Genomic DNA, 25029 nt, shown 5'->3' with positions numbered 1-25029 from the left:
TGCCAAAACTCCCAGCAATTGGACGCTTTATCAGTGCTTACGAGTGCTAGGGCACTTTGAGACCATTAATCTCATTTACTCTACACTCTGGAAAATGGGGTACTTGTGATTCTCCCCATTTTCCAGTTGAAGAACTTGCCCACTCTGCTATAATGGCTGTCTGCTAGAAAAAAAAATTTCCTTTTGGTTTAAAATACAACAAAACCAATTAAAAAAATTTCCCCCCTGAGTTCAAAAGCAGTGCAAAACGGATAACAATCCCTCTGAATGTTTTTTTCCCATCCTGGGAGACCCTGAGGGGCAGGACACCACACCTGGTCCTCAGCATGTGTGGGGAGGAAAGTTGGAGGCACTTTCCTGATTCTGCTGGGAGTTGGTCTTCCTGTCTGTTCTCAAGCCCTCCCCAGCTCCAGGCAGGTCTCCCCACAGCCTCATCGCTTGTCCAAGAAAACATGTCCTTAGGAAGTAAATATCATGTTGCAAGAACCAATAAGATGAGAATCCCTGAGTTAAACTTTTTTTCAGCTTTTATGGAAACATTTTATTATGCAAAATTTCAAACATACACAGGAGACAGAGTGGTATGATGAACCCCCGTGTGCCCCTCACCAGAACCACCAACTCCTGGCCAATCCTGTCTGTTTAAATCATCATCTGCTTCCCCACCTCCCATATAATTTTGAAGTAAGTCTGATATATCAGGTCATACCACTTCATCTGTCAATATTTCAGTATGTATCTCTCAAAATAATGGACTTTTTACATTTACCCGCACTGTCCTCATTTCGCTTAAAAATTAATCATGCCCCCTACATATTACCAAGATTCAGTGGGCATTCACATTTCCAGAACATTTTTTGAACTCTTTGCCTCTCTACTTAAAAAAAACCAAAAAACAAAAAAAAACCCACAGCCCTGAAATAAGAATTTCTCAGCATTTGGTCATATCCTTACAATAGCTTCTAAAAGGACAGATTTCTGAATCTGGGCAGAAATGTCTGGTTATCAATTCTCTAAGGCCAACAATCACTTCTTAAACTCGCTCCCGCTACAGCTCTCCACTTGGCCGGGGTCGTGCATGTAGTGGGTGCCAGGTCAGCGTGTGCTGAGTTTCACGTGAGGATGAACACAGGGAGGGTGGGGATGCAGCACGTTGAGCTAATGCAGGAAGACTGGAGTGCAGCCCCCTGTGTCCTCCCACCCACAATCTGAGTGGCTGTCCTTGGCTTGCAGTGCAGCGCTCCACCCACCAGCTGCCTGGGCCTCCTAGGGGACCCTCTTCTCTCTCTGGCTCGGGATGCTTGACTATTTTCCAGTGACTCCGTGGAACCCCACTTTGTGGGGCCTCCAGCCGTCTTGGTCTTGCCAATTTGCTGCTTAACGTACAGCAACAGTTGAATGGGGGTGGTTTAGGGAGGGAGCTGCTCCCTGATGCCAAGTGCTTTGCTCATCTGTCCTCACGGCAGCCCCAGGAGATGGGTATTGCTGTCACTGCCATTTCACAGCAGACGAGACTAGGGGAGGGCAGGTGAGTGCCTTGCTGGCTTAGGAAGTGGCAGTGCCAGGATTTGAACGTGGTCACTCTGAACATTGGGCACTCTCCGTCACAACACATGGGTTCCCAAATGTTAAGACTCGTTTAGCAAACTGCTAGGCAACTTGGCCTAGGACCAGGCATTTATCCTTTTGAGGACAAAGCTCGACAAGTTGGGATCTGCAGTCACCACGCACTGTTCCCTGCCATGTTCACATCTTCCAGAACAGATATAGCATGACTTATTATTATACACACCCTTATTAGGAGATTAGCTCAGTTGAATGGAATACATTTTAGGTCATTCAGCCTCTAATTTCCTGGTTTGTCTTTTTCATGGTTAAATAATAGTTTGAGTCATAGATTACATGACTGTGACAGGTTTGAAGGTTAGGAAGGATGGGAAGAAACTAGGCTGGGTATCTAAGGCCACAACCTAGACATTATCCCTTCAGTACATTTTGTCACATCTCTCAGTTTTTGATAGAAGAAGAATGTGACTTTTGGAATGTACAGAATCAGGGTCAAGTACTTAAGAATTCTCGGAGGGAGAAGGGCGGTGCGGGCAGTTTTCTTTGTCCCAGTCAGTCAGTCCGTCTGCTTTTCCTTTGACTGAAATTTGCAGGAGCAGTTTTAGGTGGCCTAGTTAGGCTCGACCACTGTCCACAGGGAACCTGCTTCGCCCACCGTGGACAGCCTGGGCACAAAAGCTGGGCACTAAGCCAAACTCACTCGCATGTTACTTGCTTTGCTTCTTGATTTTGCCTTGGTTTGCTTCAACTTTCTCCCAAGTCCTGCTGCTCTGGAGAAATGGAAGAGCGGGTAGAGGTGGTTTGATTAACTAAGGGAAATGGAAACGCTGAAGCAGACACAGAGGAGAGAGGCATTGGGCGACTCACGGAAGAAAGAGAAGCAACAGAAGGCTGAATCAAGAGGCCAAGCAGACAGAGGGAGAGGAACCAGGAGCATTTTGTCCTGAGAGCGTTCGTGGGGTTTATGGACACAAGACAGTGAAGGTGAACTTCAAGAAGCTGTTTGCCCTTCGTGGCAATGGGAAGGCTGTGGCTATCATTGGGTCCCCTTGGGAATGCCTGGAGATAAATTTAAATCACCTAGATTGTTCCCAAAAGCTGCATGTGCTGGGACTCCTCTAGCTTTGTGTAGAGTTGGTCATACCATTCTTCCTTGAACCCGTGCTGTTCCAAGGAATGGTGTGTCTGTGGGTTGGGTCAGCCCTGGTCCACAGACAGGTGCCTGGAATAAGCCTCCCTAGAAGATGCAAAGCTGGTAACCATCATATCTCACGCTCCATCATACCTCACGCTTCTCCTTTTCAGATTCTCCAGTGAGCCCCCCGATGCACCATGTTGGAAACCGCCAGATTCTGCGTGGACTAGACTCGTTTTCAGCCTTGTCCCAGGAAGGTCAGCCCTCACTCTGCAGAAGACCAATGGTGGGGGTGAGTTGGGAGGACTGTGGGAAAAACAAGAGCAAGAAGGAAAGCTTGCTTTTCTAAGACTGAGGTGTTTGGAAGAGTCTGAAATTCACAAAAAGCAGTCAGACTCAGAACACCCCGAGTGTGGCTGGTCAGGGCGAAGGCAGTTGTTCTGCATTCACTGCTGCCTCTTTTTCTCTCCTGGGTCTCTCTTTATTTTTAATTTTTTCTGGTGTTGTTTGCTTTCACATTTGTCTCTCTTTTCAGAATATCTGGCCCCTCTTCTTTTTCATTCCTCTTCCCACTCCACTCTGCCTTCTTAGCATAATTTTTTTTCCTTTTGGCATTCCTTGTTCTACATCTGGATTCCTGGACGGTTTATTTTGTCTGTTTCCTGAATTTCCCTCTTCTCCCATTTCTTATAGGCGTTTTTTTTTTTTTTTTTTTTTTTTTTTTTGGTTGTTATTCCTTTTCCTTCGACTTCAGGTCTTTCCCCTAAAGCTTTCCTTGGGCCACACAGGCTTTTATTCTTGTTCATCTGTTTAAGCAGTGCTGGCAAGAAGGAGGCCACAGCTGGCAGGCAGAGCCACGGTGGCAGAAGAGGACCTGGGTGTCTGAAGATTCTCCCCTAGCCCCAATATCCTTGGAAGAGGAACTTCCTTCTGGAGAGGGGGCTGGGACAGTGCTGCCCTGCCCCTGTGAGGGTTGACGTCACCTGCCAGGCCCAGGATGAGGGTTGGGGGCAGATGGTGTTTCCTCCACGGTGTGTGGGCCTGGGCCCCGTTGCTCAGGGAGGAGATGGAATCAATCCTTCTCAGTGAACGGGTGGAGGACTCATCAGCTTCTGCCCAGAAAGGCTGAGGCTCAGGGGAGGTGCACCCATGGGGAATGTATCACTTGCAAAGCTCTGTGCTGAGGGTGGGAGGAGTTGCAGCATGGAGGCTGTTTCTTCGAGGAGTCTGGTATCCTTTGATCATTGTTCTCGGCCTGAAACCGGCCTGGGCGTCTGGAGCTGTCTGCTGGGGGGACCGAGGCAATTTCCCCGCTGAAGGTCTTTCCTTCCCAACACCCCCTAGCCCAGGCCTGTGGGAGTTCTGAGGGCACAAGGAGAATGCAAGAAGAGGCTGCTAATTGGGAGGTGTCTTAAAGGCTCTTGGCCACTGGGAGCAACACAAATGCCACCTGTGGGAGGCCTTGAGGGTCAGCCTCGGTACTGGGAGAAGCAGGTGGCACTTCTTGGTGGGGGCGGTGGCAGAAATTCTAGAAGTTGCAGCCTCACCCCTCCTTGTCTGGAGTGATGGGGGAGGTGGGTGAGGAGCGTCCGGGCTCTGCTCCCCAGCTGTCTGAGGCAAATCGACTGGAGTCCATCTGGCTGTCCTCCCCAGTCCAGGCTGGTGTCCCACCCTGGGCCATCAATGCCATTGGGTGCAGGTTGAGTCCTTAGCAGGCCCAGCTGAGGGGCGGATGCAGCAGTGCTCTGCCAGGGCACACCTGGGGCTGAGTTGCATTCTAGGGTGGAGGGGCCCCTGAGCACCAGGTGGACGCGCACTGAGCTGCTCTGTCTTTTCCTCGGCGGCCGCATGCTTCTCTGGAAGCACTACCAGGGCCCTGGGCTTTCTCCATGTCTTGCGTCCTTGCCAGGTCCTATCTGCTCCTCATCATCATCGATGCACAATGTTCTCTGCCACTTTAGAGAAAACTGTTGCTTTATATCAAAGCTTGAGACAAACCTTTGCCTGTTTTATATTTTGCTTATCGTATGCTTACATTTCTTAAGCCTCCAGTCCTAGAGTCCAACTCTTGGGTCCAGCATCCTTTAAGACCCCTAGAACCACAAGCCTCAGGAGTCCCCAGGCCCTTAATCCTGGGCCCTGTGGACTTGGTTTCTCTGGTTCATGGCAGAGCCTCCTTCCTTTTCTGCACAGAGGGCGAGCCTAGACAGGGGAACCATTAGGGGCTGGCTGTTGGATTTTCTTCCAAGTTCTCCATTCCACTCTGGAGGAGAGCAGGGGTGGGGGGGCAGGACTCAGCCTCTTTGATGTAGGAATTCAGGTGGAGATTAGGATCTGGCAGCCTCGCGCCCTTCCCACCTGAGCGCAAAGCACACGCTCCTTCAATCTGCGGTCTCAGTGCTGCCTCGTTCCTGCCGCTTCCCTCTGCCCTCCCCCTTCCCACGCACCACGTTGTATAAATATTTACACCCCCGGGCTGGCAGGAATCTTTCTCCAGCTGCTTCCCTGGTCTCTGGGAGAGCTTGTTCTCTTACTGAACAGCTGCAGCAGATCTGGTTGCCTTTGGTCAGACAAGGGCAGGCCCCAGTTTGGGGGCCCGCGGTCTCCCTCTAGGGTGGAGGGTGCAGTTGGCGGGAGAAACTCAACTCTAAAGAAGTCACAGGGCTGTGGCAAAGATCCATGCTCTCCTCTGCCGGCTGCCTACTTGGCGACCCTCCAAGAACTGTCTGATCCTTGCTCTGGCTGGGGTGGTGGGTCCTGCTTCTCAAAGGAAAAGCTCCCCATGGTGGGGTCTGCCCCTCTCTGGGCTGGGTTTTGCTAGAGAGGCCTGGAGGATCATTAGAGCAAGCTGGCTGGTGCTAGGACAAAATCAGAACTTAGTGTACTTGCAAGCACTTTACAGTTTACAAGTAAGTGCTGTACCCTTGATCCTCCCTGAAGCAGATCCTCCACTTTAGAGCCGGAGAATCTTCATATCGGACCTCTTCCCAACTCCTGCTCCAGGCCATCCTCCCTCCCACCAGTCCTGGTTCAGTCTTTCTACCTGGGGGCTGAGGAGTGGAGAGGACAGATGCCTCTTTCTCCATCTTCCTTGGTGACCCAGCAAGCAGGAATTTGCCAAGGACTCAAACTGCCATTTGTTGGGCTCCCACAGGCCCGTCCCTGTGCGAGGTACTTCCCCATATTCTCATGTAATTATTCAAGTCTTAAGCCCAGCAGATTTTTTAGCTTCCTTGTGTGTGTTTCCGTTTCCTGCCCTTAGACAGTCACGACCCTGTAGCAGCGAGCTCTCACACAGCCCTGTCCTCTGGTCCTTTTGAAGTCAGGACACCTCCAAGAGCCAGCCGGTGGACACTGATCTCACCTGCCTGCACTGGGTGTGCTGCCGCCTCCCCTCCTGTGCCTCAGTTTCCCCCATGTCTGAGGGAGGTAATTAATCTGTGCACCACAGAGCATCCCAAATGCAGCACAAAAACAAGTTTTAAAAGGAAACAGGGTGGTTTCATTTGACTCTCTTTTCTACATATGGGGATGTGTGTGACAGAGAGACTGTTCAGGTATCAGGTACTAAGAAGAATGTGTGTTTGGTGCTTGGGGAGGCTGAGGAGGAGGAAGACAGGGGTAACAAAGCCCGGATTTTATCAAGTAGTGCAGCCACTGGGGGTGCAGGTATAGGAACGGGTAGGGGGTTCTGGTGGGGGCCAGGGACAAAGGCCCCAGTCTCTTCCTACGCTCACACTTGTGCCAGGAAGCAGACAAGTAGATTCAGTCTCTCCCTCTCTGAGCTCAGACTCCTGGGACTGGGAGAAAAGCTGGTGTCAAAGGCGAAAGGCCCGGCACAGTGCTTGGTACTCAGTGGGTAGAGGGCCATCCCAAGGTGAGGCAGGGGCGGGGCGGGGCGGGCTGGGTTTGGCTTGCAGGGAAATGTGTGGAAAGAAAGTTAGAAAGCACAGCTCAGAGCCGTGCAGCTGCCAGATACTCCTGCTGCCGGCCTGCCTCCCCACCCCCAAAAGGTAAAACAAAACCCAAATAAAAGCCTGACCCGGCAGATATTAATACTCCAGAGCTGGGGCTGGTGCGCAGGCAGCCTCCCCCCTCTTCCCTCTTCTGTTTCTATAAGCGGCTGAAATAAATTTAGCGAAACAACCCCACCCGTCTGAGGGCCTAAGATTTCAGAGCAGTGGGACTTTTTACCCTGAAAGCCCCTGTTTTTCAGAGCTGAGAGCTTTTTGTTTAAATTCCCTTTGGGAATGGAATGCTCTCGATCTAAATTAGTTATTTTACTGCAATCATCTATTCCTCACAGATAAATGCTTTGACACAGTTTCTAGCCAATCTACAGATGCTCTACAGCTTAAAACAGTCAACTCTGTGGGGCCACTGCCTAGTTGGATCCATTGGAATATTTATTGTAACATTATTCTTCGAGATGTCTGTGCATGTTCAGCCAATTCCCTCTGTGGTCTGTTGTACAGGACAGTGGTTGTGGCTGGTTACGCTACCAAAGTAGAGAGTTACTTATTGAGGGCCTACTGTGAGCTAGGCACTGTGCCAGGTACTGGGGGTTGAGCTGAGAGCAGAGAGAGCTTGCTCTCATGGACTGTCCATCCTGGTGGGAAGAGGGATGTCAAAAAGTTAGATGACTACAAAAAACTGGCAACTAATATCATAATTAGTAGTGAGAGACTGAATGGTTTTCCTTAAGGATGGGGTCCAGGTGAGCGTGTCCACTCTTGCCACGCTATTCAACATCATACTGGAAGTCCCAGACACGGCAATAAGGCAAGAAAAAGAAATTCAATGCACAAGAGTGGAAAGGAAGTAATTAAACTATTCCTGTTCACAGACAACATGATTGTCTAGGTTAAAAAAAAATCCAATAACAAAACTCAAGGAATCCAAAAAATCCACCAAAAAACCTTCTCAAAATTAAAGAGACTTTTGTAAGATGACAGGATACAAGGTCAATACACAAAAATCAACAGTATGTCTATAAACTAGCAATGAGAAATTGAAAACTGAAATTAAGAAAAAATTACAATACAGATGGCCCTTGAACAATGCTGGTTTGAACTGTGCAGGTCCACTTATTTTTTTCAATAGTAAATACTACAGTACTACGTGATCCAAGGTTGGTTGAATTTGCAGATGCGGAATCGCAGATATGAGGAACTGTGCATATTCCAGAGGGCCAACTATAAGTTATATGTGGATTTTTGAATGTGAGGAAGGTCAGTGTCCCTAACCTTTGCGTTGTTCAAGGACCAACTGTTGTTCCAAAAAAGGGGAGGGGGTGGACATTAGGTATAAATCTAACAAAACAAATCTAAGATCTGTGTGCTAAAAACTATAAAACACTGAAGAAATCAAAGAAGACCTAAATAAATAGACATATCATGTTCATGGATTAGAAGACACAGCATAAAGATGTTACTTCCTGAACTGATTTATGGACTTAATGCAATTCCAATAAAAATCACAGCAGGATTTTTTTGTTGTTATAGACAAGCTGAATCTGAAATTTACATGAAAAGGCAAAGGAACTAGATTAGCTAAAACAATTCTGAAAATTAAGAATAAAGTTGGAGGAATTGTACCACCTGATTTCAAGATTTAACTATAATGTTACCGTAATCAAGACAGTGTGGTATTGGTGAAGGAATGGCACACAGATCAACGGAACAGAATAGACTCATACAAATATGGCCAACTGAATTTTGGATAGGTACAAAAGCAATTCAATAGAAAAATGACACTCTGTTCAATAAACAGTGTTGGGATTGGACTTCTATAGGCAATAAAATTGGGCTTCATCAGAACCTCCCATTTTATATAAAAACTAACTCCAAATTCATCGAAGTGTAAAACACAAAACTATAAAACTGTTAGAAGAAAAATAAATGACCTAGGGTTAGGTAAAGAGTCCTTAGATGTGTCACCAAAAGCATGATGCATAAAAGATAAAACTGATAAGTTAGACTTCATCAAAATTAAAAACTTCACTCTGTGAAAGATACTTTGTTCAGAGAGTGAGAAGATAAGGTACAGACTGGAGAAAATATTTGCAAATCACTTATTCAACAAAAGCCTACATCCAGAATATATAAAGAACCCCCAAACCTCACCAGTAAAAAAACAAGCAACCAGATTAAAAATGGGCAAAAGACTTGAACCCATATTTCACCAAAGAGGAAATACAGGTGGCAGATAGGCACACTAAAAGTTGTTTAACATCATTACCCGTTAGAGAAATGCAAATTAAAACCACAATGAGATACAACTACACATCTGTTATAGTGAATAAAATAAAAAATACTGACAATTATAAGGGCTGCTAGGGATCCAGAGCAACTGGAAACTCTCACATATTGCTGTTGGAGATACAAAATGGTATATCCACTCTCAAATATGATCTGGCAGGTTTTTTAAAAAATAAACTTCAATATACACTTACCATATGACCCAGCAATCCCAGTCCTACTTACTTACCCTAGAGAAATAAGAACTTATGTTCACACAAAAATCTGTACACAGTGCTTACTGCAGCTATATTCACAATAGCCCTAAACTGGAAATAATCCAATGTTCTTTAACAAGTGACTGCTTGTGTATACAAGTATATACACCACTTATGTGTATAAGTGGTGGTGCACCTATATAGTGAAATACTATTCTTCAATTAAAACGAATGAACTATTGCTACCTGCAACAACATGGATAAATCCCAAAGGCATTATGCTCTGTGAAATCATACAGACTGTATGATTCTAGTTGTATGGCATTCTGGAAAAGACAAAATGACAGTATAGAGAACAGATCAGCAGTTGCTAGAGTAAGAGATGGGGGAGGGTCTGACTATAAAGCGAGAGCATGAGGGAGTTTTTTAGGGTGATGGAATTGTTCTGTTTCCTGATTGAGGTGGTGATTACATGAACCTATTCACGTGTTAAAATTCATAGAATTGTACACCAAATAAAGGTCAGTTTTATTGTATGTTAAGTTAAATAGTAAAACAAAAGTTCAGGAATGAACAAATAGTCACAAATTGAAATAACTACTTTGAAGGAAGTGAACATTCCATAAGGACAGAAGAGAGAGGTCAGACACCTTGCCCTGAGGGGGCAGGGGGTGCCAAGAATGATTGAGGAAGTGATGCTTGAGCTGGGTTCTAAAGAATGATTTAGAATTTACTTGGGCCAAAGGAAAGTCAATTCAGATAGAAGAAATGGCATGTGTCAAGGCCCTGGGGCAGGAGGAAGGGTGGTTCATTTTCGTCTGAAACTGACTAGAGTACAGGGAGTGCCTGAGGGGGGGTAGAAAAGGTGGTGGTGGGAAGAGGAGGGGTATGAAAGTCAAGACTGGAGCAGTAAAAGAGTCTGATTATGCTAGACTAAGGGTTTTATTTTATTTTATTTTTTAATTTTTTTTATTGAAGTACAGTCAATTATGTGTCAATTTCTGACATGCAGCAAAATGTCCCAGTCATGCGTATACACACATATATTCATTTTCTTCTTTTTTATTTTTTGTTTTTATTTTAAAAGGGGTAGTAGCAAGGGTTTTAGGCAATTGTAACACAAGATCAGATCTAGGTTTTGAAAAAAATTACTTGGACTGCTGTAAGAGAGGGTTTGCAGGGTACACAGGAATCTTGGAGTTAGAAATAACTTCTAAAATAGAGTTTCTCAGTCTTGGTACTGTTGATACTTTGGGCCAGATAATTTTTTGTTGTGGGGGGGTGTGGGAGGTTGGCCTGTGCATTGCAGGATGTTTAGCAGCATTCCTGGTCTCTACCTTCTAGATGCCAGTAGCACTGACCTTTACCCCTCCAGCTGTGATAGCTTAAAATATCTCCAGACATTGCCAAATGCTCACTGCAGGGCAAAATCACCCCTGGTTGAGAACCACTGCTCTAAAGCAACCAAATCCAGTGTTTCTGGCTTCATAAGAGTCATCTAGGCAGCTTAGAAAATACAAATGCTGGGCCTCACCCCAGACCAACTGAAGCAATATCTTTGGAGACAGGGTGGGGCCTGGCAACGAGCATCTGCACATTTTTAAAAGCTCAGAGTGATGTTTGAGCACCACCAGCCTAGTCCAACCTTCTCCATCTATAGCTCAGAACACTGAAGCCTAGAGTAGAGAATGATCCACTGAACTGGAACAGAGTAGCTCTGGAATCCAATTCCCAACTCTTAGCTGGGTGCTCATTCCACTGAACCGTGTTGCCTCTTAACAGCTGCACAGAACATGTCCTGGGCAGACTGTGGAAGCCCAGTCTCCCTGAGTTACCTTCTGAACATCCCAGTGTTAAGGCTGCAGAGCCCAAGCCTTCCCTCCCTGCCATCCCTGGAACTCTTGCCTGTTTCTTCTCCTACTCCTGCTGTTAGATTCCTGGTGACCAAAGTGTCCTAATGGGTTCAACAGCAAGGGTTCAGTGAAAACTGAAAAAACGTACTGAGCACCTACACTGGACTTACTCCGGAGGCCCAGGTAATAGAGAGGCCTGGCCTTTGGGAGTTTATAGTCAAGTGGGGAGTAAACAAGTAATTTCCATAAAATGCTGGAGTGCTGCAGGCTGCTGTGGCACCAATAGGAGAGAGGCATTTTGCCTGCTAGGAAGCTGCCCCAGCAAAAGGAAGCCCCAGGGAGGGGTGTGCAGCAGCCATCAGCAACTGCTAGCAGCTTGGAATTACTGCAGGGAAAACGGCCATCTGACCTAAGCACTGTCTGTAAAGGGCTTCACCTTCCTGACCACCCCAGAGGCTAAGTGACCTGCTGGAAGTTGTGCAACTTGTGACCAACTGGCAGAGTTGGGGCTTCCCTTCAAAGTCTAGGTGGCTCAAAACTCCTGGGCTGTCCTATCCTTTGTTTCTAGGCAGGCTCTGGCAAGGCGGGCTGTAGGAGGGTGGTACAGCTGTGGGCTAGCCTGGGAACTTAATGGAACAGTGGGGCATCTCTGTAGGGAAAGTGTTAAACTGACCTAAGAATAAGGGTTTAGATATCCCACTGCAAAGCGATGAGACTCCCCCAGGGCCGAGCTATTCCTGGGGTTGGATCCTCAGCCTTAGCAGGAGGTGGTGGGCTCCCTGAGCTATACCCCCGAGGTTCCAGACACTGTGCAGAGCTGCATTTACAGTAGACCCTCAACTGCCCTCTCTTGAAGCCTCTGCCTGGTTCAGGGGATACTGGCCACTGAACTGGGCCCACTAAGCACTTTGAGGGGCTTGTGGACATGGAGAGATAGAAAGATCTGGCTTTCACTGGCTATCAACAGGGCCCTGGTGATCTAGTTTTCAGAAATATTTGTGACAACAATCAGGTATTTTTCACTCGGACAGCAGGTTTGCACTACCTCATCCTGACTCACCTTGCTCTTCCCCAGGCTCTGCGCCAGTGCCCTCTCCCATTTTCCAGGCCTCAGGGCCTGCCTTGTCGAGGGCTGGGGCTGGGGTCAGAGAGTGATCCAGATCAAAGCTGTCGGTTGACCATTTCATGGATCTCTATAGTGAAGAATTTCTTAAAGAGAATACTCCCAGAATTCATTTTGTACTGTAATAAGGCCCCAAGAATGGTTTAGTTTATATGCAATGGCAAGGAATATACAAGGGTTCTGCTAGGCATGAAACTAGGCACTTTATTGGCCAATTTTAGGTAGTATTATTATTGCTATTTTAGAGGTGAGGAAGCTGAGGCTTTGGCCAAGGTCTTGAAAAGTCACACAGCTAGAAAATGGCAGAGCCATCCCAAATGGCGCAACTTCAAAGTCCTGGACCACTGATTCTCAAACAATGTTTGAGTCACTAAGAGGACACTTACTAAGAATGTAGATTCCTGGTCCCACCTCAAAGCATCCGATTCACTGGGCCTGGATCCAAGCTGAGGAATCTGCATTCCATAAGCACTGCAGGTAAATATGAACCAAGTAACTCTCCTGGTTCAGGGCAGCACTTGGCCCTTCCTCCCTATTTTTCTAATCCAGGAACCTGGCCATTGTCTCAGAGTCTCAGGTAGCAGAGGTTGGAAGAAAGGAGGGGGCCGCATCAGAAGAATCTGGGTCTTTTTTGCAAATAACCTGAAGCCAGGGAGGAAGTGCAACATCGCAGGGCTCTGCTATGGCAGGTCCTGTGCTGCAACCAGGGCCAGAAGGGGGCTCTGGAGAGGGAGTGCCTTGGACGGCATTGGTGACAAGGCCTGGCCATCAAGGGGTCAGCGGCCCGATGCTCCACATGCTCACCTGCCGCGAGGTGCGCCCAGACTGGCCGATGAATTTATCTGTCGCGCTTCCCTAATTCCGAGGACTTTCACTTTCCCCCTTTCACAAAACCTAACACCCCTAAGCCAAAAATACCTGGCTAGCCCCTTCTCGAAAGGGGATCGGCTCCGTGCGAGCGGGGAGGGCCCGGAAGTCGGGCCTGGGACGGCGGACCTGGCCCATCTCCTCCCGGTCGGAAGAAGCAATGCAGGTGAAGGGGCGGCCTCTCCGGGCCCCGCGCGAACGAGGAAGCCAAAGGCTGAGCGCAGAGCGCAGGAGGCGGGGGAGGGTCGCGCGCGCCTCCCCTCAGGCTTCCTGCCCGGGTCTTGGTTCGCTGCTGTTCCCGCCACCACCGGGCACCTGCCGAGAACGTCCAGGCGGGGGCAGGAGGGCTCTGGGCTTCCTTGGCCGGCTGGACTCTGTTCCCCGGCCCGCTGGGGCGCGGATGCCAGGTCAGCGAAGGGTTAAGGAGGCCGGCTCCCTTACCCTTGGAAAGTCCCCGAAATGACGTAGCAACCCGACAATTAAAAAAAGAGTTTAATTATAGAGACAGGCTCTGGGAGCTGGAACAAACCCGGTCGGTCGGTGGGGCCGGTAAACAACTCTTGAGCGAGCGGGACAGGCTGGACACCGCCCGCTGAGCCCGCGGCCCCGGGAGCGGGGGAGGGGAGCGCCCTCCGGGAGTTGGAGAAGCGGAGGAAATTCGAGGAATCGGCATTCTCTTTGGGGGGAGTCTTTTTAGCCAGTCTGGGACGCCCAGGCCCTATGATGATGCTTTAGGCCGGTCCCGCAGTCGCAGAGGAAAAGCGGCGTCACCGAGAGAGGGGCACATCGGGTGCGGGTCCGGGTTGGCCCTGGGCCCCGCCCGCTCAGGGTCCCCTTCCTCCATCCCCCTCGCGTTCCATCCCCGTTTCTTCGCCCCTCCCCCGTTCCCCCCAGCAGAGCTTCGCGAACCCTCTAGATTTAAAGACCAACGGGTCCTTTGGTGGGAGGGGTGGGTAGTGAGGGAATCAAAAACCGAAGTAGCTTCACATCAGGACGCAAACTAACCTTGTGGTTTTAACGCGCACCCTACTCTGTCCTGAAATCTGGAACTCATTACCTCATCACTAACAAACTGCACTAAACGCTCCCCCCAACTCCGTCTTGGGAGTGGGGAAGAGAGTGAGCAAACATCCCTTTAAGAAAAAAACTTACATTTGAATGATTTAAATTAAGGTGGATGGAAGTTATTTCCCTTTCTGGCGCTTGCCAGATTTCAAGAAAAGCTGAAAAATGGGAGCGGGGGAGGGAAGCAACAGGCGGCTGGACAGCAAAAGAAGAAAAAGCAAGGGACAGCGGCTGATTAAAAATGGGGGCCATCAATTTAAGTCAGAGGGGACAAATAAAAGCAGGCCGGAAGGGGGATCACGTAGGTTTGTGCTGCAGCAAAAATTTTGTGTTTGGCGAAGATGAAAAACAACAGGTTCCTAAAACAGTTGTGATTTGGAAGTTTTCCGGATTTGCTCAGAGGCTGACGAATAAATAAGACATGCAGTGAAGAGCGTGTGCGTGTCGAATAAATAAGACCGGCAGTGAAGTGTGTGTGTGTGTGTGTGTGTGTGTGTGTGTGTGTGTGTGTGTGTGTCTGTCTGTCTGTCTGTCTCGAGAGTGCGACTCATGCGCTCTGCTCGGCTCGCCGCGTCCTTTCCAAAGAAACGTGCTCATAATGGGGTGACCTAATTACATCGCAATGGAACCCGCTCTGAACCATTCAGCGCACAGGGTTTCATAACAGACCCGGCGGCCTCGAGTGCTGGGAAGAAACGTGCGAGGGCCGAGGAGGCGGTCGGGCACGCGGGGAAATAGGAAAGAACTGCAGCCTCGCGATTTCCGTCGCGGTCTCCACTCCAGCACCTCAGCGGAGGCTGAGGAGGCGGTTGTAGACGCGTTAACAACTTTATATGTGGGTAGGTGGAGGGGCATCCGAACCAATGAGTAAATAAATATATACTTTCCAGTTTTCAAAGGAGTGATAATCAGTTGGGGGCCTTTCTGTTTAGAGGATCCCGTACCTTCCGCCCCCATGCCGCCAAAACAGCGCAGTGTGACAAGCCATATGTTCCGTTCCTGCGGGGGCGGGGGAGAAACAACAATAAGTTAAGCGTCGCCTCCCCCATCTCTTTACCTTCATTCTTACCAAAGTAACTTTAAAAAATTGTTTAAGCGTCTAGGGGTGTGAATATTGGTAGGGGGAGTTTCGACGCAGCCCAGGGTTCAGAGCAGGCGGGGAAAGTTGTGCGTCGCTGGGTGGGTTTTCTTGGGGGGGGGCAGTGAAGGGGCGTTCATGAGCAGTCAGGTTTTCTTAACAAAAATGTTTAAAGATTGATGCGGGAAATAAATACCACTCCCAGGCCTGTTAAAACAAACAATCCTCCCGGGCGGTGGTCTTTTTCGCGACACCCCCTCTCTGGCCCACACTCGGACGGTCTTCGCTGCAAAGCGAGCGGGAGTGTAGACGCGTGCGGCGAGCTTAATCACTCTGCTCGCCCCCGCCAGGCCAGATCTTACCGAGTAGGGGGAAGTCTCCCTACTCCTTCCCCCACAACGCTCCCCCCGGCCCCTGGAAAGAAAAACAACAAAACCCTAGAGTTAAACGCTCTGTGTGCCCCAAATTTCCAATCTTTTCTCCCCGCGGGGTTTGCGGAGGGGGCTGAGTGCGGAAGGGAACTCAGGAAAAGAGTAAGTTGTGCGGCCACTTGGGGAAGTTTCAAGGGAGATCTGCTCAAGATGGAAACCGCAGCCCGGGCGCTAAGGACGGGCTTCTGCTCCTGCTTGCAAAAAGAGAAAGTCGAGCCCGCCTTCCTGCCCGACGAAAAAACAACAACACAACAACAAGAACCCCGAAGAGGGTGGAATGAGTGATGTCACACAGCCGCGGTAGCAGGCTGACAAAGGGGGGGTGTCCCCCCCCCCGCCCCCGGAGCGAGCGGCCCCAGAGAGGGGCGCTTCCAGCGCGGGGTAGCCAAGCGAGCGGACTCGAAACTTTTCCTCTTTAAGAAAAAAAAGTTGTGCGCGACTCTCAGTGGGGTTTTTTTTTTTTTTTTCTTCGCCTTCTTTCCTCGTCTCCCCTCCCCCTTCTTCCTTTTGAAAGTTTCTTTTTTTTTTTCTCCCGAGTTTGACCGCATGGCTGATTCAACTTGAGTGTCAATCAACTTTTTTTCCTCCTCTTCCTTATTTAAATAAGTTTAAAGCTCCTCCTCCCCCTCCAGCCCACCAAATCTGAAACTTATATAAATTGGGCTTCGCGCGCCCCAACCCGGGAGTCAGAAAGGCGAGGGGCGCAGGGAGCAGGCGTGTGGGACTCCAGACCGCAGAGCCGGAGGCTGCGCCTTCCCCGCACCGGGACCTTCACGGCACGCCAGATCCTCGTCCCTGCCCTGTGTGAGCGCCCAGAATGACCACCACCCTCGTGTCTGCCACCATCTTCGACTTGAGCGAAGTTTTATGCAAGGTAAAGTTGGGCGGAGCGTTTGCTCTTCAAAGTCTTTTTCTTTTTTCTTTTGTCCTCAAAAAGAACCCCCAAAAGTTTAGGTCTGGGAAGGCAGGGGTAAGAGGAGAGGTGAGATGGTTGTTTTCTCCGCCGCATTTTCCACCCCCTACCCCAGTTTGAAGGAATTTGGCTCTCCTCCCCACCCTTCGAGTTTCAGCAGTTCCTGGCAGGGATTACATGGGAATCTGGAGACCAGAGTTTGGAAGTTTGGGGGGACAAAGTTTGCGTGGGGCTTCCCGGGGGACGCAGGGCATTGACCGTGATTGGGGCAGTTTTTCTTTCATTCTTTCGTCCGTAACGTGCTGCTTTTGAGCCCATTTTCGCTAGTCGGCTCGGTTTCCCTGGGCGCGCTCTGGGTGTCGCCGCTGCCGGGAAGGGTTCGAGTCTCTCCAACCACATTGCCCGACTGTGGGTCGGGAGGTGGGTGTCCCTCGGGAAAGCGAGTCTCAGGACGACGTTTTGGTAGGTTTCCCCCTCTGTTTTGGAGAGGCTGGGATCTGCGAGAAAAAGGCCATGAGTTGTGATTCAAAGGAGTCTGCAGTGGGACTTCAGTTCGCCCCAGCCCGGCCAGACTTCCTCCTGTAATAGCCGATCGTGATGCAAACTTTGGGGTGAAAATGAAACTCGGGTTCACCTCTGTACTTGTTATTCGAGGCACCTCTACTCGTCGATACGGAGGGGATGGGGGGACACGACGACAAAATACTGGTCTGAGCACAAGGTTCTCGAGGAGGAAGGGTTTAATGGGGGCCTGCTTAAGACGTTTAGCTTGCTAGCCGGTGTGGAAATTAGCAAGTTTTAAATCTGGGATGTTCCAGGAGTGCGGTTTATGTGTACTGAACAAAAGGCCTGTGGATGTTAAAATTTTTTCGCCCCCTCTCCCCAATTTGAAAGAGGGAAGCTGCTAGGCTACTTTTAATTGCCAAAGTGTTTTGCCTTCTTTTAAACACGTCGGGTCATGTTGCTCTCTTTTCCCAGCTTGCTTCTCCAGTCGGTGCAGCTGCCAGGGCCCCAGGGCTGCAGGGTTGGGGTGCAGGGACACCCTGGAGCTGAAGAGTAACATCAAAAAAGTGTGAATTTCAGCTTCCTTCCTTCCCTGCGCTTTCCCAAACTCCAGTCGCCCTGGCGGCTGCCTGAACTCTCCAGCACTTCTTCCCTCTCTTGCCGGCTCTCCTGCTCTTTGATCTGTTTCTCTCTTTCCCCCTCTCCCCCTGCAGGACTTTTTAAATGAACCTCATTGTTGGGAACAGGCTCTCAACTTGGTTCCTGTAATCCGCTCCGTGGGGTGGTTGCTGTTACAGATTCCCGATCCCCCGCAGCTGATCCTAAGGGACCAGCTTTAGAATCTGCACAATGACACCCACTTAGGCTAGGGGCCAACTCCCAGGTCCCCTGCTCACACCCTTTCCAAATCTTGAGTACAGTTTGGGCAGGTGAGCAAGGTCCCATTGGAAGACAAACCTGCCTGCGGTGGCTCTGCTTCCCTCCCCCAAATCCATTACTGACTGGGAGGTGGGAGAGGGGATGTGGTGCTTTTCTTTTCCTTCCCACCTGCAGCTTTGCGTTAAAGATTAAACACTGGCGCTCTTATCCAAGTCTGCCCTCGCAGCCAGGAGACTAACTGCAAAGGCATCTTCCCAGCGGAGGGGGGTGGGGTGGGTGGTGAATAGTGGGAGAGATCATTGTAGAAGGCATCCCTTCTGGGAGCATGGGGCAGTGAGTTACATTTGGGAATCACCTCCCACCCCCACCAGGGATTTCTCCTCCTGGCCCTCCCTCTCCCCTTCTCAGCAAGGTAAACCAAAGGCAGTCTGGAAACCTGTTGCCAAAGGAGGGGAACACTTCTGAAGGAGGAAGTTGAGAGTCTTAGGCCAAGTCGTGGGGCGTGAGGTGGGGGGTGGTCAATTAAGCAGGGACTGATTAAAAAGAGACCTAGCTCATAGTCGGTCTCCTGAGGTTTACCTGTTTTTGTTAGGGGGGTGGGATACTAGAGTTTGTGAGTTGTGTGAGATATTTTAAACTGAGGAATCTATTTGGGAGGTAAAGAAGTTGGATTTTATGGATAAAAGTGGTAGCATTGGGGACAGGATATGGGGGTGCATTCCAGGGATCCGCACGGAGTAGGTGCATGTGTAAGAGTTTCTTACACAGGCCAGGATTTTTGTAGTTTCTTATGCGTGGGGCCAAAGTAAACCCTTGTTGCTGGTCAATGGGAGAAAGAGGGGGGTAGCGGGGCTTGCCAGGGCATAGGTGGGGACAGTTCCTCTGAGAGAGAGGGAGCATTTCTCATTGTGGAGGGAGCTGCCCTTAGTAGGTAAGCCTTCTTGGGCCTGGTGGATGGCCTTTTCACTAATCATGGTCTCTCTTCTCTCTCTCCCCTCCAGGGTAACAAGATGCTCAACTACAGTACACCCAGTGCCGGGGGCTGCCTGCTGGACAGGAAGGCGGTGGGCACCCCTGCCGGTGGGGGCTTCCCCCGGAGGCACTCCGTCACCCTGCCCAGCTCCAAGTTCCACCAGAACCAGCTCCTCAGCACCCTCAAGGGCGAGCCAGCTCCAGCTCTGAGCTCTCGCGACAGCCGCTTCCGAGACCGCTCTTTCTCAGAAGGCGGCGAGCGGCTGCTGCCCACCCAGAAGCAGCCAGGGAGCGGCCAGGTCAACTCCAGCCGCTACAAGACGGAGCTGTGCCGCCCCTTCGAGGAGAACGGCGCCTGTAAGTACGGGGACAAGTGCCAGTTCGCACACGGCATCCATGAGCTCCGAAGTCTGACCCGCCACCCCAAGTACAAGACGGAGCTGTGCCGCACCTTCCACACCATCGGCTTCTGCCCGTATGGGCCCCGCTGCCACTTCATCCACAACGCCGAGGAGCGCCGTGCCCTGGCCGGGGCCCGGGACCTCTCCGCTGACCGTCCCCGCCTCCAGCATAGCTTTAGCTTTGCTGGGTTTCCCAGTGCCGCTGCCACCGCCGCTGCCACGGGGCTGCTGGACAGCCCCACGTCCATCACCCCACCCCCCATCCTGAGCGCTGATGACCTCCTGGGCTCACCCACCCTGCCCGATGGCACCAATAACCCCTTCGCCTTCTCCAGCCAGGAGCTGGCGAGCCTCTTTGCCCCTAGCATGGGGCTGCCTGGGGGTGGCTCCCCGACAACCTTCCTCTTCCGGCCCATGTCTGAGTCCCCTCACATGTTTGACTCTCCCCCAAGCCCTCAGGATTCTCTCTCGGACCAGGAGGGCTACCTGAGCAGCTCCAGCAGCAGCCACAGTGGCTCAGACTCCCCTACTTTGGACAACTCAAGACGCCTGCCCATTTTCAGCAGACTTTCCATCTCAGATGACTAAACCAGGGTAGGGAGGGACCCCCTGCCTACTCCATCCCCACCCCCACCCCGCACCCAAATCCTCTACCCTCACCTCCCTACCCATCTGATTCCTGACAAACCCCTACATTAATAAGGTTAAGCTCAACCCCTGTCCCCTAGAACCTTGGAATGCCCCCTCCCTCCCCCTCTTTTAAACCCCCCTAACATAAGGACAAGTCAATTTGTCAGTAGCTTCCTCTGGCTTGAAACTCCCTCCCCTCGATTTTATAGCCCACTTACCATGCATAACAGACAAGTTCCATATTTGTCAGTAGATGCCTTTTTTCCGGCTTAAGCCTTAAGTGCCAAATCACAAAAGAAAAAGCAGTAACAGTTTACAGAAGCAACTTAGTGCCTTGTAATCTAACTTTGTCACTGTGACTACATTACCTCTTCAGCGCCAGAGGGCACCCGTGGGCCTCCCGGAGCCTCTGCCCAGGGGGAGGGGGAGGTGGGGGGGAACCCAGAACCAGCAGCTCCCTCCACTGGCAACACAATTGCACCTTCCCTTGTTTCGGTCTCCCACACACTTCCTCCTCCCCTCTCCCCAGTAGCCCCTGCACCCCCCTTGGGAGAGCTGTTGCCAGACTTGGGTTTTTGGGGAAACCTATCTTGACATTCAAAACCTTTTCTTCCCGACCTGAACCTCTGTTGACTAATCTTGCCTGGGTTCGTGTAGGTCTACAGGAAGGAAGACTGCAAACGTGAACGAAGATTGTGACATAAGTGGGACTTTGTGATTTAATTTTTTTCTTTTTTTTTAAGTGGGGAGGAAGGGGAAGCTAGATGGACTATGAGAGACTTGATTTTGGTGCTAAAGTCCCCAGTTCATATGTGACATCTTAAAAGAAAATAACAACAAAAAAAATGAGAGAAAAGCTTAAAAAAAACATGTAAGGGGTGAGCAGTTAATGGTATTCATTCCACATACAATATCTGTGTAAAACGATTTCCCGTAGAAGTAGCTTTAATGGTTTTTGCTCTAGAATACCGTAGGTCTATCGTTAGAGCACTCACGCCATGCTTTTTTCCCTGGGTTTTAAACTTCATATAACTTTCAGAAATTGGAGAGCAAAAATTTTGCTTGTCACTGCACATCAATATAAAAAAGCTTATTTAACTTATCAAAACGTATTTATTGCCAAACTATGCTTTTTTTTGTTAATTTTGTTCATATTTATCGGGATGACAAATCCATAGAATATATTCTTTTATGTTAAATTATGATCTTCATATTAATCTTAAAATTTTGTGACGTGTCTTTCCTTTTTTTCCACAGTTTTAATATATTATTCTTCAACGACATTTTTTTGTAACTTTACACTTTTTTTGGTTATTTTATTTTAAAAAAATGAAAAATTAATTTAAAAAAATGCAAAAAACTGTTGGATTATTTATTTTAGAAATTTCCCCCCTTTGTGTTGGACTGCAAATTGAGTTTCTTTCTCTTTAGGCCTTTCACAACTAGGACTGAGAATGTATGTAGAAGTCCTGTGACAGTACAGAAGGAAAACAACTTTTTATGTATTGCTTCTAAAAGGGAAAAAAAAAAAAGAAACCCTTTGACTTCCACGTGCCCATCTCAAGACATTCCGATTGCAGATTTGAGGTTCTGGATTCCAGGTTTTGGAGTTTTCCAATGTTAATGCAAACAACTGGCACACACACGTTAAGATGAATGTAATTATTATTCCTCTTGCTGGTCACTACCGTTGCTTTCTATTTCTCTTTCTTTGTGTGAATTTATTTAAAAGAAAAAAAAACTTTTTGTAACGACTATTTGCAGTTTAAAAATCAATAAACCCCGTTTTTACAAGAAACATTGATGGTGAAGCTGGTCTTACTTGATTTGTGCTCTACTCTACCTGCGGGCTTGTCGTTTGTAGACAAGGTAGGTGCTGGGAAGAGGAGGAGGAGGGCATGGGTTGATTTCTTCTCATCCTTAGAGCTAAACCAGTGGCTGGTTCCTTTCGTTGAGGCTGGAAGGCTGCTGAACTTAGAGGGGATGGGGTGGAGGTGTATCGCAAAGCAGCCTGTATTTCTGTTGTCTGCCCAGTGTGTTAGTTGTTGACAAGGAGCCAGCCTCACCTACCTGTGCAGCCTCAGAGGGTCTCCCGGAGAGCTTAGGCATGGGGGCTTCCAATCTCTGCCCAGCCTGTGGGCTTAGTTCTTTTGGGTGGTGTTTGAGGTGCTGGAATGGTGAAGAGGGGAATGTGGCACATGGCATTCCAGTGAATCTCCAGTGCATTCTTTTACTTGGGTGTTTCCAGGCTCTTTTTTTACCCACACAGGAAACTGACCTGAAGCCCTAGCTGCTTAACACCTATCTGGGGTGGGTATGATGAACCACTGCAGGCTCAGGAGCTTCCAGGGTGGTGAGGGGCCCAATCACAGGGCACTGGGGGCAGGGGTGGTTTCACTTGGCTCTAACATATGCTGTACTTGGAGGGCTGTTAAGGGGAAGGGTATTAAAATGGCCAGCATAACAGGAAGTCAACAGTTCCCACCCCTTAATGCTTGTTGCACCTCCGATGCCATGCAAGACAGCCTGTCATCTTGCGGAGGGTAAGGACCCCCAGCCAAGGCCGGATGATTACTTAGAGGGGGTGTTTTGCCTGCCATCGAGAGGTTGGATCCTGAAACCCCTGAGTCTGGTTCTTGGGAAGATTTTTGGGGGGAGGTAGGGATGGATATTGTAATTTGAGGTATGGCTGTCTTCAGTTCCTTGCATTCAGCAGGTTTTGAGGGTAATCTGAATTTCCACTTGAACTCCACCTGGCCTCTCCCAAAGTAGGCAGGTCTGCAACAGACATCAGCTGGGCCAGGGCTGACCTTGAGGCTGGGGGAGACCTACCTTAGGTACCCTGTTGACTCTTCTTTCCCTGGCCAGCAAGTGTCTGCTGTAGGGCAGGGGTGTGAGGTGGGAAAAAGGGACTATTACATTTTTCAGGGCAGGGGCTGGTGATGGAAGAAGGGGAAAAGCTTGGGTCTGGAGTGAACCTAGGTAGGCCTCCTGTCACTTAAGAAGGGAATGAGTGCGTGTGTGTATGTGTATGTGTGGTGATTGTGGTGGTGAGGACAAGTGATCTTCCTCTCTGACTAAAAGCAAAAAGACACTTATATAATCATGCATCTTGAGCTCATTTTCTGTAGGCGTAGATGAGCATAGGGCAGATAAGATATCCTTTTAACTCCCCAGCTCGTGGAGACACTGGTTGGGTTCCAAGGGGGCTGAGCATACCCACTGGCCAGCCCAGAATTTCCTCCACTGGAGTCAGTCCCCTGAGTGACAACAAAGATGGAGGCACTGATTCCCAGAGGCCTTGGAGTATAGGGACTGGCTGTAAAGGCAAGGAGACTCCCTATGGCCTGGGGAAGCTTTCTGTCACCAGGACTTGACCCTTCACCCTACCTAAGCATCTCCACAGGAAACTCTCATGGCTGAGATTTGGGCCACCCACGCCCACGCATGGTCACCATAAGAACCTGATTTTCTACCATATAGATCTTAAAGTTGGAGGAGATACCAAGGTCCAAAGCTACTTGGGAAACAAAATAGCAGAATCCTTTCAGGCTCCTTCTTTTTCCAGGATATTAGGAGATGAAGGGCCTCAGCAGCAGCCCTAGTCCTGAACTGTAGGCTGGCAGGGCGTCCAGGGAAGTGTGAGCCCAGCTGGTAGGGAACCATGCAGAGAGAGCTGGAAGTAAGGCCTCCACAGGGGGAAGTGGGGCAGGAAAGGCCAGGCCGGCCTTTGTCAGCAGGCTTCCTGCCCTGGACCTTGGGTCGTCTCTGTTTTGGGGGCCTTAACAAGGTCTGGGCTGGCTGGGCAGGGCCTCCATGGCTCTTGGCCCTGTGACCCATGGCCTGGCCTTTGGCTAAAGTTCTTCCCTTGGAGCCGCTCAAAGACAGGAGCTCTTTTGGCCCCTCAGCAATGATTTACCCCTTGAGGCTTGGAAGCCTCATTTTCAGGAGGAGGAGGGTTGGGAGCTTGCTGTACCTCAGTGACACACTGGTAAGAGGAGGACCTTTGGGAGAATGCGGAGGCAGACCTGAGGTGGGTTTTGCAGCCAACTAGCTCACACACACCGGTTACTGGGTAGAGAGGGACATGGTAGGAGGAAGTTTCCACAACATGGAGGCTAGAGCCCTTCAACCTGGGTTCAAATCCCAGCTCCCTTTATGTCAGCTTGTGCCTTGGGCCAATGATTCAACCTTGGATTTTTCATCTATATCCTGAGGGGTAACTGACGATCAAGTGAACCATAGCAATGACAGCCCTTCATAAGTGCTGGGGAGTCAGAACTCTGTGTGTCAACTCATTAAACGTTCAGAACGATCCCTCAGGGGAAGGTCTGTACTACCACCATTTTACCTCGGGAGAAACGGGGGTGCAGAGAATTTGTCACACAGAAGTGGCAGGATTCGAACCCAGGCAGGCTCGCTCCATGCCTGCATTTCCCTACCATGTCCTAGCCTGGCACACTGAGTGCATTTGGCACAGTCACTAGCACATAGTAACTGCACGTCGACCGGAGTTAGTTCCTGTCTCCCTTGGGCCAGTTGGATTAGATGACTCTGCACACACCCCCTCCGCTGAGTGTCATGATCTCATTCTCACGCGGCCCTGGATTGGTGTGTTTGGAGGACAGTGCCTGAAAGGAGGGGCAGGCCACCCCCTTGGACTTTCCCCTTCTCTTCCTGCCATGGGGTGGTTTCTGTTAATGATTGATGGAGCAAAGGGTGCCCTAGGGCCGCCTCGAGAGTTGGCCCTGTGCCTTCTTCCCCCGGGGTCTCCCTCTCTGCACGTAGCCAAGCACTTAATCACATCTGACTGGACCAACTGGAACGCTACCTGAGGTTGGAGGTGGGGCAGGGGAGACCAGCCAGGTTCCTCACCACCCCCTTGCCCTCTTGCCGACGGCCCTCCTCAGGCCGGTCTCTGGCCTGCTAGGCAGCGAGCAGGGATTCAGAGAGTTGGGAAGCAGGGTGAAATCTTGGCCTTTTATTAAGGTCAGGTCAGCACTAGGGGGCCCTGTGGTGACCCACCTCTTTGTGGGTAAAGGTTGGCTTACAGAGAAACCTTCTGGCCCGAGGGCATACAATGTCTTTTGCAGGAGCCCCCAAGGGTTACATCTGAGTTAGCATCGTGGGAAACTAGTCTCTGCGGAGCCAGGGC

General features: G+C 49.8%; 1 protein-coding gene across 1 annotated transcript; it reads left to right on the top strand.

Annotated features, from left to right (window-relative positions):
* The first annotated feature begins 16235 nt into the window (after positions 1-16235).
* On the top strand, positions 16236-21672 carry ZFP36L1 (ZFP36 ring finger protein like 1). Its single transcript, XM_032482249.1, has 2 exons — positions 16236-16449; positions 18873-21672. The coding sequence occupies exons 1-2, from the start codon at positions 16393-16395 to the stop codon at positions 19830-19832; spliced, it is 1017 nt and encodes a 338-aa protein (XP_032338140.1). The 5' UTR covers positions 16236-16392; the 3' UTR covers positions 19833-21672.
* Positions 21673-25029: the final 3357 nt, after the last annotated feature.

This window comes from Camelus ferus, chromosome 6, assembly GCF_009834535.1.
Source record: "Camelus ferus isolate YT-003-E chromosome 6, BCGSAC_Cfer_1.0, whole genome shotgun sequence".
Taxonomy (NCBI): Eukaryota; Metazoa; Chordata; class Mammalia; order Artiodactyla; family Camelidae; genus Camelus; species Camelus ferus.
The sequence above is the reverse complement of the archived record's forward strand: the minus strand, read 5'-3'. Positions and strand labels throughout refer to the sequence as shown.

Bases quoted from the DNA above. Each gene is read 5' to 3' on its own strand.
- ZFP36L1 (XM_032482249.1), top strand. From the start codon at position 16,393: ATGACCACCACCCTCGTGTCTGCCACCATCTTCGACTTGAGCGAAGTT. The intron at 16,450-18,872 runs GTAAAGTTGGGC...TCTCCCCTCCAG, and splicing joins TGAGCGAAGTTTTATGCAAG to GGTAACAAGATGCTCAACTA.